The sequence below is a fragment of the Euleptes europaea genome, chromosome 18 (assembly GCF_029931775.1).
Source record: "Euleptes europaea isolate rEulEur1 chromosome 18, rEulEur1.hap1, whole genome shotgun sequence".
Lineage (NCBI taxonomy): Eukaryota > Metazoa > Chordata > Lepidosauria > Squamata > Sphaerodactylidae > Euleptes > Euleptes europaea.
Window position 1 is genome coordinate 18,139,838 of NC_079329.1, and position 18,896 is coordinate 18,158,733.

Here is an 18,896-nt window from a genome sequence, read left to right on the forward strand (position 1 = left end):
TGGTGGTTGAAAGTGCCATCAAGCCACAACCAACTTATGGCAACTCCAAAGGGCTTTCAAGGAAAGAGACATTCAGGGGTGGTTTGCCATTGCCTGCCTCTGCTTAGCAACCCTGGACTTCCTTGATGGTCTCCCAACGAACTGCTAACCAGGGATCATAAAATCATAGAGTTGGAAGGGACCACCAGGGTCATCTAGTCCAACCCCCTGCACAATGCAGGAAATTCACAACTACCTCCCCCCACACCCCCAGTGACCCCCTACTCCATGCCCAGAAGATGGCCAAGATGCCCTCCCACTCATGAACTGCCTAAGGTCATAGAATCAGCATTGCTGACAGACAGCACTTAACTTCCAAGATCTGACATCGGGCTAGCCTGGCCGATTCAGGTCAGGGCACAAATACATGTTAGAGAGCAAATATGATAGCAGTGCAAAAAGAGGTAATGGAAGAAATCCATGTATGTGGTAGAGATGGAAACAGTAATGGGTAATACCTTTGCTTGGGAATAGAAAAGAAAAAAAATGTGACCTAACAATATTTGTCTAGACATGAATGATGGTAAAATCAACTATTCTATGAACAAATTATTCCTCTGTATTTAATCTTCCCTAAAATAATATGTGGCTTACATATATTGTTAAATATATAAATGCATTTATAGATGTAGTGCTCCAGTGTAACACAATAACATCTTTGAATTAGTTTAACATTTCTTTTTTGTCTTGTAGAGCATTCTGCAATTTCAAACGGAGAGGTAAAATGTCTAACCAAACTTCAGCAACAGAATTTTTGCTCCTGGAATTCTCGGATGTGCGAGAATTGCAGATTGTTCACTTCATTGTCTTCCTGGCTTTGTACTCAACTACAGTTGCAGGAAATCTTCTGATCATCTCTGTGGTTGTTTTTGATCAGCACCTTCACACCCCCATGTATTTCTTTTTGATGAACTTAGCCATGACAGACCTTGGCACCGTTTCTGTCACCATCCCCAAATCCATGGTCAATTCCCTCATGAACACCAGGTCGATTTCCTATCCCGGGTGTATCACTCAAGTTTATTTCTTTCTGCTCTTTGCAGCATCAGACTACACCCTTCTCACAGTGATGGCCCATGACCGGTATGTGGCTATCTGCAACCCATTACGCTATGAAACTATTATGAATAAAGGAGCATGCATTCAAATGGCAACCAGTGCATGGCTTAGCAGCTTTCTCTATGCTGTGTTGCACACTGGTACCACCTTCGCCATGACATTCTGTTCTAATATTGTTGATCAGTTTTTCTGTGAGGTCCCACAGCTAGTAAAGATCTCCTGCTCTGATTTATATCTCGTTGAAAGCATACTCCTGATATTAAGTGTTACAGTAGCACTGGGCTGCTTTATATTTATAGTCGTAACATACGTGCAGATCTTCACTACGGTGCTCAGAATCCCCTCCTCACAGGGAAGGCAAAAGGCCTTTTCCACTTGTATTCCCCATCTCATTGTTTTCTCCATGTTCCTTTTTGGAGGAATGCTTGTCTACTTGAGACCTATACCCCACCCTTCATCACATACCAACATGGCGTTTGCCGTCATATATTCTGTAATCCCACCGATGATGAATCCTGTGATCTACAGCATGAGAAACAAGGAGATAAAACTTGCTATGTGTAAACTTTTACACTTGAGGTGGTTGTGAAAGAATACATTTTTCCTGGGTTTATCCTGTAAAAATATAATCAGTATGCTTTTAGTGAGGTTAATAACTATGAAAACATAAGTAGAGTCCTGGTGGATTTGACCAGTTGTCCGTGTTGCCCAGCATCCTGTTTTATAGAAGGGCCAACAGGTGGCCCTGGAGGGCCAAAAGACAAGGCATAGAAGCCAAGGCCTTCCCCTGATGGTGCCTCCTGAGCACTGGCTTTTATAGGTTTACATACTGAATACTGAGATTCCCTTTAGTCACTTTGGCTGGTGGCCACTGTCAGATCTAACCTCCATTTTGAAGCTGTTTATGCTCATGGCCATCACTAGGTCACTGGCAATGAATTCCACAAATTGACTTCTGGTGTATGAATATTGTATTATGGAGTCAGGTATTCCACATCTAAATAAATGGAAGCAGGGAACTTTAGATGCAGATGGGAAAAGGAGAGACAGTGTTGTTCCCTACAAGAAGAAGGTTCTAAATGTGAGGGTCTTTATGTCTCTGTCTGCTGTTCCGGTTTCCCCCCACCCTCTGAACTCGTAAAAGCAGTTCACACCGTTTGGCATTTCCTGGGTTCAGGCGCCATATCTGTCAGGCCCTGGCTGGAATGCCTCCCCTCTAACAGATGCCTCCCCTGCTGTGCTTTGATTCACTCCCTCATGCCAGATTCGGCCTTGGAGACCAGATAGCCCTAACAAGCCCTCTGGGGTCGATTGATGTCTGTATTGTACCCATCTATCTTGTAGCTTCCCATAACATAGGTGTGAACTTTGGTACCCTGTAGGGGATATAATTCTGTAGCTTTGGAGTCTTGCTCACTTGCAACTTTTACTCGTGTTTGACCTATACTGTCTGAAGCCTTCAATAAACTCCTTGTTTCTGCATCAACGTCTGAGCAAGTCATTTTATGGAGTTTGCACAGGTCGGTTGGGAACTCTCACATTAAGTTGCAAGTCTTTGCCTCTTCGTACTGCTCCTGTACCGTTTCTGGACAGCTATGCAAGACGGAGGGGATAACAATGACCCGAAGGAAGAACCACAGGACAACGTGGCACCTAAACGGCCCGACCCTACCCCCTCGGATGGGAAGCCGGATGGGAAGGTGCCTAGCGGACCCGACTCGGGGTCGGGGTTGGGTACGAGACCCAAAACTACCACCTTTAATTCCTGGCTGGATCCCCCCCGAGGGTGGTCGCTCTCCCGAAGCGATGTGCGGGCACGACGGACAGCGGTTCCCGGTGCGGGGTTCGAGGAGGATCCCGCTCGGAAGGAGGCCCTACTACTTCACCAGATGGGTGAGGAACGGCAACGCTGGCAGGAGGAGCGCCAGGGGTTGCTCGATTGGATGGACACTATGCAAGCTGTGATGCTTGAGATGGCCCACGCCATGGACGAACTGAAGGTACAAACCCCCGCCGGGGATCCGCCGGATGGAGCACCAGCCGCGCCGCCCATCCGCCCCGCTCCACCAGCCCGCCGGGATCTGAAAATCACGTATGACGGGTCGGGGGACCAACTGACGTTTTTCATGGTGCAAGTGGACATTTTTATGCGCGAGCAGGCCCGAACCTTTACCTCAGAAGAGTCCCAAGTTCAGTATGTGGCGTCTCTTCTCCAGGGTGAAGCGGCCGCCTGGATGGTACTGCAGTATGAGCTCCGCTCCCCAGTCTTACGAAGCCTCGATGACTTCATGGTCGCCCTCAGAAACCGCTTCGAGGACCCGAATTTGGGGGAGCGGGCAAAAGCCACCTTGTTGCAACTGCGCCAAGGGAATAAATCGGTTGCGCAGTATGCGAGCGAATTTCAGTCGCCTTCAAGTAGGATTTTGGACTGGAGTGAAGCTACCCGAGTACAGTGCTTCCGGGAGGGGCTGAACCCGGAGTTGCAACACTGGGCTTTCATGCAAGGTAACCCTCCCGATGTCGAAGGATGGGTTCGTCATGCCGCCGACATCGAGAACCAAAAACAGCTGTTGACCCTATCCAGACAACGCACCGGGCGAGAAGCTAAACCCCGTGGAGACAGACCCGGTGGCCCGAAGGACTCTCGCCCCCTCGGGGGGGGCCTCCATGGCCGAACGCCGCAAACGCTTTGAGAGCGGGGTCTGCCTCGTTTGCGGGGGGAAAGGACACTTTGCCTCTCAATGTCCTTCCCGTTCCGGACGCCCGGGACCGTCTCGCCCGACTACGGCCGAAACGGAAAAGACCCCGGCCGAGGGGCAACCTCGCCGCCGTAGCGGCGCAACCAGCCGCCGTAGCGCACCTCCCGCCCTACACGCACGCGCCCAAGCCGAAACCTCGGCCTCGACTGGTCCATCGGGACCACGGATTACAAATGAAACCTTTGACTCGTCAGAGTCACGGATTACAAATACCACATCTACTTCCTCCAGCGAAGAGGAGGATTGGGAGTTGCCGGCAAAAAACGCCGCCGGTCTGCTGTAAAGGGGGCTCCTCAGCAGACCGCTCCGAAAGTTGTGCAAGGAGCTCCATTGATGGTAAGCGCTCAAGAGGACAATGTATACATTAGGGTCCACCTTTCACTACCCAAAGGGGGTCCTGTGTTAGAATTCCCAGCCCTAGTTGACTCGGGCTGCGCTCGCACCCTGCTAAGCGAAGAAGCTGCCAAACAATTGCGAGTTAAACGTAAGCGTCTCCCAGACCCCCTCCGCTTCTCTCAGATGGATGGCAGCGACTTTAAGAAGGGACCCGTAACTCACCGCACCGCCGCGGTGGTCATGGCCGTGGGGGAACATTGGGAACGGCTTTACTTTACTATTGCCCCCATAGTCGCACCAGTAGTGTTGGGGATGAACTGGTTGCAGGGTCACAACCCCTCCATAGACTGGGTGAAGTGGACGCTCACCTTCCCTAGCAACCCTTGCGAATTGCACGATAAAGACCGTGTGCTTTGCACTCCGGCAGCCGCTTTGGTGGGGCCCCAGTGCTTGAGACTCCCTTGCCCCAGCTGCCCAGCGAGTACTCCCAATTCGCCGATGTGTTTGACGTGCGGGAATGCGACAAACTACCCCCCCCACCGAGAAACTGACTGCGCTATTGAAATTGTGGGGGATGGTAAATTATCCAAAGGGAAGGTCTACCCCATGAGTCCATACGAAAAGGCGGTACTGCGGGAGTATTTGGACACCAACCTAGCACAGGGTTTTATCCGCCCGTCCAAGGCTCCTTACTCGGCCCCCGCCTTCTTTGTCAAGAAAAAGACGGGAGATTTAAGACTGTGTATTGATTTTCGTAGACTGAATGAAGTCACTCAGTCTAATGCTTACCCCCTCCCTCTCATTCCAGACCTTCTCGCGCAATTGAAGGAGGGCCGGATCTTCACCATTTGGATTTGGTGGAGGCCTATCACCGCGTCCGCATAAAAGAAGGGGACGAACCTAAGACTGCCTTCTCTAGTTGTTTTGGAATGTTTGAATATTTAGTGATGCCGTTCGGGCTTTCGGGGGCTCCGAGTGTCTTTATGCAATTAATCAATGAAGTTTTACATGACTTATTGTTTCGTGGGGTGGTGGTTTTCTTGGACGATATCCTCATTTATTCGGAAACCATGGAAGAGCATGTGCGGCTGGTGCGCGAAGTCCTCCAGCGGCTGCGTGAGCATAAATTGTTTGCTAAGGTTTCCAAATCTGATTTCCATCAACCCTCCATCACCTTCCTGGGCTATGTGATTTCCCATCAAGGCTTAGAAATGGACCCCGAGAAGGTTCGGGCAGTTATGGACTGGGAGCCTCCCGCTACGCGTAGACAGTTGCAACAGTTTTTGGGCTTTGCCAACTTTTACCAAAACTTCATCCCCAACTTTGCGCAAGTGGCGCTTCCCCTCACCTCGCTTCTGCGCACCAAGGGGAAGGGGGCAAACGCTGCTCTGCCCTGTGCCAGGTTGCAATGGTCTCCGGGCTGCCAGCAAGCCTTCGATACGCTTAAGCTGCTTTTCTCGTCCGAACCCGTGCTTGCTCACCCGGACTGTAATAAACCTTTCGTGGTTCAGGTCGATGCCTCAGATGTTGCCATGGGGGGGGCCCTCTTGCAACGGGACGAGAACGGTCGCTTAAAACCGTGCGCCTATTTTTCTAGAAAGTTTTCCCAGTCCGAGATTAACTGGGCCATTTGGGAGAAGGAGGCGGCTGCCGTTAAACATGCCCTCACTATTTGGAGGCACTTTCTGGAAGGGGCAGAGATTCCTTTTGAGATGTGCACCGATCACAAGAATTTCGAGGCTTTAAAAGGAGCTAGAAAGCTCAATGCAAAGCAAATTCGTTGGGCTCAATTCTTTGTTAAGTTCCGTTTTGTCCTGAAACATGTGCCCGGGAAGGATAATGCTCTAGCGGATGCTCTCTCCCAGCTCCCACAGTACCGCAATGATTTTGACCGGCCAGTGGACTCCCTGTTCACCCCCGAGCAGAGAGGAGACGTTTCGGGACTCGCAGTAACCACCCGGTCCCAATCCCACCGTCAAGAAGCCCCCCCCTCAGAGGTGTCCCGGAGGCTTTTCAACAACGGCTTCGGGACGCTGCTCTGAGGGAAGCAGAGCAGCAGACCCTTCCCGCGGGCATTGAACAACGAGAATCTTGGTGGGTGCAGGGGGGTAAACTCTATGTTCCTGAAATTCTTCGCAAAGAGGTGTTGGGAATGGTTCACGGGGCCAAACTTGCGGGTCATTTTGGGTTTGTTAAGACTTTGCATTTGGTAAGACGGCAATTTTGGTGGCCTAGCATGAGAGCCGATGTGGAACTGTACGTCCGCAGCTGCCCTGTCTGCGCCACGGCCAAAAAACGGATGGGAAAGCCCCCTGGACTTTTGAAGCCTCTGGAAACGCCAACCATGCCCTGGGAAGTGATCGCTATGGATTTTATCACTGACTTACCGTCCAGTCGGGGAAAAACTGTACTATGGGTAATCACTGACCTATTTTCCAAACAGGTTCACTTCGTCCCTTGTGCTGGGCTGCCATCAGCCCAAAAGTTGGCTAAATTGTTTATTAATCACGTGATGAAACATCATCCGATCCCTAGGAAGGTCCTCTCCGACAGAGGGGCCCAGTTCATTGCCAAATTCTGGAGAGCCTTCTTGAAAGTCATGGGGGTGGAAGAGCAAGGGCTTTCTTCAGCCTACCACCCCCAGACCGATGGTCAAACAGAGCGCGTCAATGCCATGGTCGAATGCTATCTCAGATGTTAATTACCACCAGGACTACTGGGTGGACCTATTACCTTTTGCTGAATATGCCTATAATAATGCTCCCCATTCCTCCACAGGTTTCAGTCCTTTTCATGTGGTGTATGGGAAGGACTTTGGACCCTTTGGCTCAGCCACAATCACACCTGAACTCGAGGGGGTTCAGGAGGTCCAGGATTGGGTGCAAGTGGTGCGGTCCACTTGGCCCTGGTTGCAGAAAAACCTAGAGAGGGCCAAGCGTAAATACAAGGACCAAGCGGCATCGGTCCCCGGGATGGGAACTCAAGGTGGGGGGGGCAAGTTTACCTTTCCACAAAGAATCTACGTTCACTTCGACCTTGTAAAAAGCTGAGTGACCGATACGTGGGTCCTTTCCCCATATCCCGAGTGATCAACGATGTCACGGTGGAATTGGAACTCCCCAAATCCCTTCGGGGTGTACGTCCGGTGTTTCATATCAGTTTGCTCAAACCATATGTAGCTGCCCCTCAATTCCATCCTCCCCCTAAGTCCGAGGTTCCTACAGTCGTGGGGGGAGAGATGCATTTGGAAGTTTCCAAGGTATTGGACTCTAAGATAAAGAAGGGTAAAGTGTTCTATTTGGTTCGCTGGAAACATCTGGGCCCCGCTCATGATGAATGGGTGGCAGCTCCCCACATGGCCGCTCCCCGCCTGGTTCAAGAATTCCACTCTGCCTACCCAGATAAGCCTCGCCCGCCCGAACTCGGGGGAGGAGGCCTTAAGGGGGGCAGAATGTGAGGGTCTGTATGTCTCTGTCTGCTGTTCCAGTTTCCCCCCACCCTCTGAACTCGTAAAAGCAGTTCACACCGTTTGGCATTTCCTGGGTTCAGGCGCCATATCTGTCAGGCCCTGGCTGGAATGCCTCCCCTCTAACAGATGCCTCCCCTGCTGTGCTTTGATTCACTCCCTCATGCCAGATTCGGCCTTGGAGACCAGATAGCCCTAACAAGCCCTCTGGGGTCGATTGATGTCTGTATTGTACCCATCTATCTTGTAGCTTCCCATAACATAGGTGTGAACTTTGGTACCCTGTAGGGGATATAATTCTGTAGCTTTGGAGTCTTGCTCACTTGCAACTTTTACTCGTGTTTGACCTATACTGTCTGAAGCCTTCAATAAACTCCTTGTTTCTGCATCAACGTCTGAGCAAGTGATTTTATGGAGTTTGCACAGGTCGGTTGGGAACTCTCACACTATAGAGCCTGGCTTTTGGTTTTTGAAGTCGATGGGTCAGTATCTTCTGCATGCTGCACTTCATAATCAAATTTCCTCAGTTTCCCAGACCTCATGTACTCTGAACTGGAGAACATTTCTTCAGGTCTAAATATGTCAATTTATCATCCTGGATCTGACATCTCCATGCAGTTGGCTCTTCCTAAAATTACATGCAAACCAATTAATCCACACAGCTCTGCCTCTTACATACACCCTTGATTAAACCTCCTTCAACTCAAATTAGCCAGCACTGTCTCTGTTGCATAATTCTTCAGTGTCATTTCTGACAGATATGTTTAGTACCAAGCTGAATTCCATATCTTCCTGGAAATGGTAATCAGGTGGGTGATAACAATTTTTATATACTAGTTTTAAGTGCCAAATGTTATGCTGTGTTCCTTCAATAAAGTTGTGACCTGGTTCCTCTCAGCTGTCAGTGTTTTCCTGTTTCCTGTGCGTCTGCACACTTCCCTCAGGCTGCCAGGGAGCCTCAGCCTTTTCATTTCTGAAAGAATCATGGTTAGGGAAAGAAACCTTGGATTTAAGAGCCAAACAAGGCGTTATGTGTGACACATGTCAGGACACAAAGACTGACCCAGTTCGCTGTCACATGTATGTACTGGGAAGTCAAAGCAGGTTAAAGAACCTGTATGAAAGGGACCCAAGATAGGCCTGTTTCTTTCACAAAACACTGGGATCCATACATACCAATTGTGACTGTCTAATCTCTGGTCCCTGACTAATGATAGTTTGTTGGGGTACATCAGATCAGAATCTGAATCCATGACTGAATACAGCAGTAGATTTACACTAACAGAAAGAAGCAATTCCCTTCAATTTTCTCCTTTCACCCCCCCCCCGAATTCACCCACATGCTATTCCTTAGGATCCCCTACCCACTACCCAACATTTAAGGAACATTTCAGGTGGCAGCAGGGGAGGAGAGCTGAGAAAGTCCTGTTTCACTGATGAAAGTCCCTTTTGTAAAGCAAAATTAGCACTGGATCCAAACCCATAATTTTAAGTTAGGTTACTAATTGCAATTAGTGTTAACTGGTTTCAGGTAAAATATGAGTGTAGATATCCTGTCATGTAGACATAGTTTATCTAGATTTCTGTAAGGCTTTTGATTCCACATAGTATTCTAGTTGACAAATTGGGAAAATTTGGGTTAGACCCTATTATTGTTAGATGGATCTGCAACTGGTTGACCGATTGTACCCAAAGAGTGCTAGTTAATGGTTCCTCGTCCACTTGGAGAGAAGTGACTAGTGGAGTTCCTCAGGGATCTATGCTGGGCCCTGTGTTGTTCAACGTCTTTATAAATGATCTGGATGAAGGAATAGAGGGGATGCTTATTAAATTTGCAGATGATACTAAATTGGGAGGGGTAGCAAATATGGTAGAAGACAGAGCCAAAATGCAGGATGATCTTGACAGGCTGGAGAAATGGGCTAGAACTAATAAAATGCACTTCAACACAGACAAATGTAAAGTTCTGCATTTAGGTAGGAAAAATCAAGTGCATAATTATAGGATGGGGGAGACTTGTTTGAGCAGTAGTGTGTGTGAAAAGGATCTTGGGGTCTTAGTAGACCAAACACTGAACATGAGTCAGCAGTGTGATGCTGTAACTAAAAAGGCAAATGCAGTCTTGGGCTGCATCAACAGAAGTATAGTGTCCAGATCACGCAAAGTGATGGTATCGCTTTACTCTGCTCTGGTTAGACCTCAACTAGAGTACTGTGTTCAGTTTTGTGCACCACAATTTAAGAAAGATGTAGACAAGCTGGAACATGTCCAGAGAAGGGCAACAAAGATGGTGAGGGGTCTGGAGACCAAGTCCTATGAGGAAAGGTTGAAGGAGCTGGGTATGTTTAGCCTGAAGAGGAGAAGACTGAGAGGGGATATGATAACCATGTTCAAGTACTTGAAGGGCTGTCATATAGAGGAGGGTGCCAAGTTGTTTTCTGTTGCTCAAGAACGTCGGACCAGAACCAACTGGTTGAAATTAAATCAAAAGAGTTTCCGTCTAGACATCAGGAAGAATTTTCTAACAGTTAGAGCGGTTTCTCAGTGGAACAGGCTTCCTCAGGAGGTGGTAAGCTCTCCTTCCGTGGAGGTTTTTAAGAAGAGGTTAGATGGCCATCTGTCAGCAATGCTGATTCTGTGACCTTAAGCAGATGATGAGAGGGAGGGCATCTTGGCCATCTTCTGGTCACTAGGGGTGTGGAGGGGGGAGGTAGTTGTGAATTTCCTGCATTGTGCATGGGTTGGACTTGATGGCCCTGGTGGTCCCTTCCAACTCTATGATTCTATGATTCTATTCTATGTCTTCTGATGCCACCTTCACAACTCCCCGGCTACAGAGATGTGTAGCCAGAGCAAAGATAAGGAAACCAGCATTTACCAAGGCAAACCAGTATTTGAGTTAGGGTTGCCAGCTCTGGCCTGAGAAATGGAGATTTTGGAGGTGGAACCTGAGGAGAGGAGGGTTTGGGAGGGGGAGGGACTTCAATGCCCTAGTGTTCACTGTCCAATGAGGCCATTTTCTCAGATGGAATGTTCTCTGTTGCCTGGAGATCAGATGTAATAATGGGAGATCTCCAGCCATCACCTGGAGGTTGGCAGCCCTAAATTGAGTGCTTGTCTGTGAACTGAAATCTGGTTTAAACAGACGAAACACAGTTATAGACTATGATTTCATGTTAGGTCTGAACTGAACCACAGGGTTAATGGTGGAAAAATAATAACAGTTTAAAATCCAGATGTTAGAGCTTAACTTTGCAATACATGGCTTTTGTTTTAGCAGGTGCCTTTCTGCTTCCTTCTTCACACAGTGTGCATTGTAAAAGGGGATAACCCATGACTAATCAATCCACTGTGTCTGAATTTCTGCTTCTGGAATTCTCAGGGCTTCACAAACTGTCCATTCTACACTTCATTGTGTTCTTGGTGTTCTGATTGGCAATTGCATCAGGAAACCTTCTCAGCATCTCTTTGGGACCTTTTGATCACCGCTTACACACACCCTCTACTTTTTTTCTGAGGAACTTGGTCATGCAGGACTTTGACCAAATTTCAATAATTCTCCCAAACTCCATGGTCTATTCCCTCTTAAATGCAAGACACATTTCTTATGCATTATGTGTGATTCAAAACCTCCTTCTTTTTACCATCTGATCTCTTCCTGCTCATAGTCATGGCATACAATCGGTACGTGGCCATTTGCAATCCCTTGCAATACGAGATGGTGATGGACAGCTGACTTATGGCAAACCTATAGGGTTTACAAGGCAAGAGACATTCAGAGGTGGTTTGCCATTGCCTGCCTCCATGTCACGACTCTTGCAGTCCTTCGAGGTCTCCCACTCAAATTCTAAGCAGGGCCAATCCTGCTTGGCTTCTGAGATCTGATGAGATCAGGCTAGCCTGGGGCTATCCAGGTAAGGCTTTTTATTCATATGGCTCATTGAGATAGTCAAGAAAGTGTAAATGACAATTCAAGAATTTTAAAAGTGGCTACCAGAGCCACAAAATGATTCTTGGCCTCACCAAATGGAAGGATCAAATGATAGGTGATATGAAAGACCTCAGCCAGAGATCCCAGAGAGCTGCTGCTAGTCAGTAGGCAATGGTGGTCTTGATAGGCCAATGGCCTGACTCCTATATCTTAACTTTGATGTCCACTCCAGAGCAAATACAAGGAAACCAGCATATACCAAAGCAAACCAGTATTTGAGTGCTGGATTTCTGGGTTTTCATCACCATGGTAGACCTCTCTTTCAGAGAGGAGTTGGAGTTTCTTAGGTGGTGTCCTGAATTTCAAACAACATCAGTGGTTCATTCCTAATCTTAAGTATTTGTGTGACTGTGCAGCAAGTTTCATTAATCTTCTAATCAACATTTGACAATGAATCAATATATGTCAGACAGCAACAGACAAGGGTGTGTGAATCAACGTCATGCATTTATTCTAATGCAGTGAACCACTTGTTGATGTGCTTCTGCCAATTTACCCACATCAGTCCTTTAAAGAGCTTGAAGCATAGCTACAAAAAATAAAAATAAAAAAAAGGTAAAGGTCCCCTGTGCAAGCACCAGGTCATTCCTGACCCATGGCGTGACGCCACATCCCGACGTTTACTAGGCAGACTTTGTTTATGGTTTGCCAGTGCCTTCCCTAGTAAACTTCCCTTTACCGCCAGCAAGCTGGGTACTCATTTTACCAATCTTGGAAGGATGGAAGGCTGAGTCAACCTTGAGCCAGCTTCCTGAAACTGACTTCTGTTGGGATTGAACTCAGGTCGTGAGCAGAGGTTGGACTGCAGTACTGCAGCTTACCCCTCTGCGCCATGGGGCCCCTTTAAAAATAAAAAATAAAAAGCTTCTCCAAAACCCTGTTGTCCTTAGCCACACTGGGCTCCTGGGAACAAGTCTCCAGATCACAATATAGGTACCAAAATATCTCCTCTCAGAATGCAATCTCTAAGTGCTAGTGTGAACAGGCTGGCTCAAAAGAAATAGATGGAAATACTCATATATATAATTTTATATTTTATGAAGGGGCTGAAGAGATGGCACAGAAATCTGCAGTGCCATGCTGTGTATTATTGTTTTATATGTTGCATATACTGCTCAAAGTTTCAAGAATAAGGCATGACATTTCTTTATGAAGTACCTAACCTAAATATAATACAGTGGTGTGATGGGAGGGGGAACTGCATCTGGATCAGAAGATATCTGTGAAGAAAATTAGTAAGTTCTCTATTTTCCTCTTTCCCTTTCATTGCTTCCTTTTCTTCCTCTAGTTGAGAGATCTGTGCAGATATTTCTTACCTGGTTTCCCTGTGGCAATAAATGTTCAGACAAGAGAAAGCTACCTGCATGAAGACGAGATGAGACTGCAATTACTACCCCTAATCACCGAACAGGATTTATGATTTCCCCCTATTTTGCCAGTGTTGTAATATTCATCTCAATTATTTATTGTAGAAGATCACTTATAAGGACAGTTCTTTGCACCTGAAAACAGAAAATGAGACCTCATGGCAGTTTTTGCCAATAGGCCTCTTATTTGGGCAGTTAGATGTGTGTGTAAGTCATCTCCAATTGAACTGAACCAAGAACAGGGTTTATTTGAATTGTCTGAGAGTTATAATTTTTGATTCAAGAGGGATAACCATGTTAGTTTGTTGCAGCGAAAACATAAAGGAGTCTAATGACAGTTTAAAAACTATATTTTATTCCAGCATAGACTTTTGTCGACTAGAACCCCCTTCTTCAGTGGGCTCTAGTCTAATAAAGCTTATGGCTGAAGTCACTAGATTCCGCTAGATTCCTATTTATAATGTTGTAAGGCAATTTTATATGATTACTTATTTCCCATTCACATTCTTCACAGTTGATACAAACAGCAGAATCAAAGGTTTAAGGGTTTTGAGGCTTGTCTCACGTCAGACAACAGACGTTTTGATGATCATAAAAAGAACCCCCCTCCCTGACCTAAAAACTAGCATGTGAGATAGATGACTAGACTGAACATGAGTCTGACCTATGTGCAAATAATTTGATTTGTGGAGAAACATTCAGACATGCATACCTCCAAAAGTCTTAAGTATGTTTTTTTTTAGGGGGGGGGGAGGTACTCGATACTTTTAAAACTTACTTTTCACAAACTGTGTAAATCGTAGTAGCAACTATAATGTAGATTGTTTTGAATCTCAGTTCCTTTTTGCCAACAGCTGAGCCACACTCTGATACAGGGTCATTTCAGAATGGTCATGGGAACCAAGCATGGTATACTAATGGTAGATGATATACTGATGGTAGATTGTATACTGAATTAAACCTGCTTTGTTAAAGCCTTTGGCACAAAACACTGCTGTTTAAAGAGGGTTGGGTCTTTTATGTTTATATCCCCAACATTTTGGAATTCCACCAAACTTCACCCTAAATTATTTGGAACATCTTGACAATCCCAAGCTCAGGAAAGCTTTTATGGAAGCCAGGACTAACACACTACCCTTGGCTACCCTACGTGGCAGATTCCTGAAAATACCTCACACTGAAAGGGTCGGCAGATGTTGTGTAGGATACCCTGACTCCTTGTCCCACATTCTCCTGGACTGTCACCTCTATGACACCGCAAGAGAAAAACTCATAAAACCCTCAGTCTCGAACTTTGCCCTAAACTTTTCCCCAATCAAAAAGAAAATGCTTCAGAATCTACTAGCAGATTGGGATCCTGCGATCACAGGAAACGTGGCTAGATTCCTGCTGATAGCTGCTACTCAATGGGGACTCAGTCAGAAGACAGACTATAACGCCAAGGAATGAACTGTATGTGTTAAGTGCCGTCAAGTCGCTTCCGACTCATGGCGACCTATTAACGAAAGTCCTCCAAAATGTCCTATCTTTGACAGCCTTGCTCAGATCTCGCAAATTAAAGGCTGTGGCTTCCTTTATTGAGTCAATCCATCTACTTCCCAATGAACTACTTCCCAATTTTTAACCCGATTTCACTCCTTGTATTTCAAAATTGTATTTTAAAACTGTATTATGCCCTTAAAGGTATTTGTATTGTATTGTTGTATTGCATCTCTCTTGTGTTTATATCAGTACAAACACCCACATTGTCATGCATTGCCTAACATTGCCTGCTGTGGAGCATCTAGAGAGTGAAATTTTGGAATGTTGCAGACCCTTCCTTCCTGCCCCTCCATTCTTCCCCCTTTCGGTGCTACTTCTGAAGGTACAAAAGGCTTTTCAAGGTCTGCACTCCTAGGTGGCTTGCAATTGCCTGCCTCTGCTTTGCAATCCTGGATTTCCTCATTGGTCTCCCAGTCAAGTATTAACCAGGAATGACCCTGCTGAGCTTCCAAGATCTGACATCGGGCTAGCCTGGACCATTTAGGTCAGGGAACAAATAAATTTTAGAGAGCAAATATGATGGCTGTACAGAAAGAGGTTAATTCCTGTGCTTGGGAATAGAAAAGAAAGAAGAGTTGGTTTTTATATCCTGATTCTCTCTCCCTTTAAGGAGACTCAAACTGGCTTACAATTGCCTTCCCTTCCCCTCCCCACAACAGACAGCTTGTGAGGTAGGTAAGGCTGAGGGAGTTCGGAGAGAACTGTAACTAGTCCAAGGTCACTCACTGAATTTTCTCTACCTTCATTTACATCACAGTATTAAATGTGGGCTAATAAAATAAAGCTTAGTCTTGACAAGAAGGAAATGCTATTGGTGAGCTGAAGGCTTGACCCTGGATTTAAGGTGTCCCCTGTTCTAGATGGGGTTGAACTCTGCTTGAAGAAACAGGTCTGTAGCTTGGGGGTGTTCCTCGACCCAGGCCAACTGCTGGATAAGCAGGTACAGCTGTGGTCAAGAGTGCCTTTTACCAGCTTCGACTGGTTCGCCTGCTGCAACTTTTCCTAGACTGAAAAGATCTGGCCAGTGTGGTTACATCTGGCCTGGGTAACATCTAGATTAGCTTACCGCAATGGACTCTACGTGGGGCTGCCCTTGAGAAGCATTCAAAAACCTCAGTTGCTAAAAGAATGTCGCAGCCAGGATGTTGATTAGATTGAGTAGCAGGGACTATATCATTCCAGTCTTGTCCCGTCTACACTGGCTTTCAATTTGTTTCCAGGGGCAATCCAAATTGCTGGTGTTGGCCTTTAAAGCATGATAAGGCTCAGAACCAACATGACTGAAGGACCATCTTCTCCCTTAAGAACCTACTTCAATGTTAACATCATCTGCTGAAGTCCTACTTTAGGTGCCCCCACATTCTGAGATTAGGTGGGAGGGAACCAGAGGGAGTGCTTTCTTGACCATGGCACTAAAACTACCCAGTGATAATTATCTGTCCACATCTGTCACTGTCTTCTAGTAGCAGGTGATTTTTTTCTGGCGTGCCTACAACAATCCCTCCTAGCTGCCCTATGTTTTAATTACTGTTTTTGTGATATTAATAATATTTAGCTTACCTTCTGTTCCTTATTAATTGTTTTAACTATATGCTTTCATAATGTTTTATTTTAAATGTTAACTTCCTTGGTGACTCTCATATGGCATAGACATACTGTAAATAAACAAATGCATTTATAGCTGTAGTGCTCCAGACTAACACAACAGCATCTTTGAAATAGTTTAATATTTATTTCTTTTTCCTCCTGTAGATCATTCCGCAATCTCAGACTGAGGGGGAAGATGTCTAACCAAACTTCCACAACAGATTTTTTGCTCTTGGAGTTCTCAGATGAACGAGAATTACAGATTGTTCACTTCATTGTATTCCTGGCTTTGTACTTGACTACAGTTGCAGGAAATCTTCTCATCATCTCCGTGGTTGTTCTTGATCAGCATCTTCACACCCCCATGTACTTCTTTTTGATGAACCTAGCTATGACAGACCTTGGCTCCGTTTCTGTTACCATCCCCAAATCCATGGTCAATTCCCTCATGAATACCAGGTCAATTTCCTATCTTGGGTGTGTCACTCAAGTTTATTTCTTTCTGGTCTTTCTGGCATCAGACCTTACCCTTCTCACAGTGATGGCCCATGACCGGTATGTGGCTATCTGCAACCCACTACGCTATGAAACAATTATGAACAAAGGAGCATGCATTCAAATGGCAGCCAGTACATGGCTTAGCAGCCTTCTCTATGCTTTGTTGCACACCAGTACCACCTTCTCCATGACATTCTGTTCCGATATTGTTGAACAGTTTTTCTGTGAGATCCCACAGCTACTAAAGATCTCTTGCTCTGACTTATATCTCGTCGAAAGCATACTCCTGATATTCAGTGTTGCAGCAGCATTGGGCTGCTTTATATTTGTAGTCATAACATACGTGCAGATCTTCACTACAGTGCTCAGAATCCCCTCCTCACAGGGAAGGCAAAAGGCCTTTTCCACTTGTATTCCCCATCTCATTGTTTTCTCCATGTTCGTACTTGGTGGAATGCTTGTCTACCTGAGACCTATACCCCACCCTTCTCCACATACCAACATGGCGTTTGCTGTCATATATTCTGTAATCCCACCCATGATGAATCCTGTGATTTACAGCATGAGAAACAAGGAGATAAAGCTTGCCATGTGTAAACTTTTAAACTTGAAGTTGTTTTAAAAGAATGTATTTTTTTCTGGGTTTATCCTGTAAAAATATTATTAGTATGCTTTTAGTGAGGTCAATACAAACATAAGTAGAGTCCTGGTGGATTTGACCAGTTGTCCGTGTTGCCCAGCATCCTGTTTTAAAGCAGGGCCAACACGCTGGGCAAACTTATTGTATCTGGATTTGGTATTTATAATGACATATTCTGTTGTTTGCCCTCTCCCTCTGAATCCAATGTTTTACAGGATGAGAAAGAAAGAGATCAGAGTTGTCTGGTGAAAACTATTGTACCTGAAGAAGACAGACTGTCTGTCTGTCTGTCTGTCTGTCTGTCTGTCTGTCTGTCTGTCTGTCCGTCTATCTGTCTGTCCGTCTATCTATCTATCTATCTATCTATCTATCTATCTATCTATCTATCTATCTATCTATCTATCTATCTATCTATCTATCTAGCTGTCTGTCTGTCTGTCTGTCTGTCTGTCTGTCTGTCTGTCTGTGCTCATATAATAGCCTTGAGCAGAAAATAAAGGAATAAAATGCCTTACTTAGTGTTATTCTTTTGGTATTTAATTATTGCCCCTATAAATTTTGCTTCAGACAGAGTAACAGAATCATTTGTGTCTGATAGTAGCCGCGTCACTTTCCCCTTGTACTGCCAGATACCTCATTGGACCTTTCCATATTTTTAAATAAAGGATTAATTAAACTGGCCCTCAGCTCATTAAATACAGGACACTCCATGATAATATGTTCAATAGTTTCAACTTTATTATGTGAGCATCTACATGTTTTATTTGAGTGTGGCACTTTATTATATCTGCTCTCCAAAGCCACCGAAGGAAAGACATTCATTCTTGCCAAAATAAAAGCGCTTCTGAGTTTTGGTATTATCAGGCAATAGAAATACTTTGGCAGTTGCATTGGAATGGCAATACCCAAAAAGGAAGACGAGCATACCCTACGAGCTCTAACAAACGTACTGTTGAATATAGTTATATCTATAAATGTTAGAACTCTGATAATAAAACATGCACAAAATAAATATATCACTCCCTGGATAAAACAGCTAAAGACACTTTCTGAGAAGCGGATACTGCATTATCTGCTGTCAAATAGATCAGTCAATTGCGTGAGAGAGGTGGCAACTTTTCTCTTTACAGTGTCAAGAAAAAATTAAATTTCATTTCCCCCATTTTAAAGTGTGCATTGGTTGATGGATGGCCAGTGGCTATTAAATATAGGAAAAAGAAGTATTTGAATGACAATGCAACAAGTTTTATTAATCTTGTGATGAACATTTGGACATGAATCAATACATTTCAGACAGCAACAAACAAGGACGTGTGAATCAACATTATGCAGAGAACCAGCACTAATGTGCTTCTGCCAATTTACCCAAATCACAGTGCTGGTTCTCTGGCGCGGGTGCTTACGTGCCTCCAAACAACTTTTGCCCGCACCACTCCTGGGCTGCATTCGAATTCTCCCCCTTTTCAAGTAGAAACAGACTGGCTTGTTTAAGGTAATTTGGTAACCGCCATTAGTTGGAAACCCTGGCTCCTGAACTGCCATGTCTCCCCCAAAAGGGAAGACTGTGACAGTAGGCAATTTTGATTATTGGATGATGCCTGTGTTGTGAAGA

General features: G+C 45.5%; 2 protein-coding genes across 2 annotated transcripts; both read left to right on the forward strand.

Annotated features, from left to right (window-relative positions):
- The first annotated feature begins 748 nt into the window (after window positions 1-748).
- Window positions 749-1,687, forward strand: LOC130490626 (olfactory receptor 14I1-like). Its single transcript, XM_056864440.1, has one exon. The coding sequence runs from the start codon at window positions 764-766 to the stop codon at window positions 1,685-1,687; it is 924 nt and encodes a 307-aa protein (XP_056720418.1). The 5' UTR covers window positions 749-763.
- A 14,643-nt stretch (window positions 1,688-16,330) lies between these two features.
- Window positions 16,331-17,266, forward strand: LOC130489359 (olfactory receptor 14I1-like). The gene has a single exon (XM_056863055.1). The coding sequence runs from the start codon at window positions 16,343-16,345 to the stop codon at window positions 17,264-17,266; it is 924 nt and encodes a 307-aa protein (XP_056719033.1). The 5' UTR covers window positions 16,331-16,342.
- The last annotated feature ends 1,630 nt before the right edge of the window (window positions 17,267-18,896 follow it).

Bases quoted from the DNA above. Each gene is read 5' to 3' on its own strand.
- LOC130490626 (XM_056864440.1), top strand. From the start codon at position 764: ATGTCTAACCAAACTTCAGCAACAGAATTTTTGCTCCTGGAATTCTCG.
- LOC130489359 (XM_056863055.1), top strand. From the start codon at position 16,343: ATGTCTAACCAAACTTCCACAACAGATTTTTTGCTCTTGGAGTTCTCA.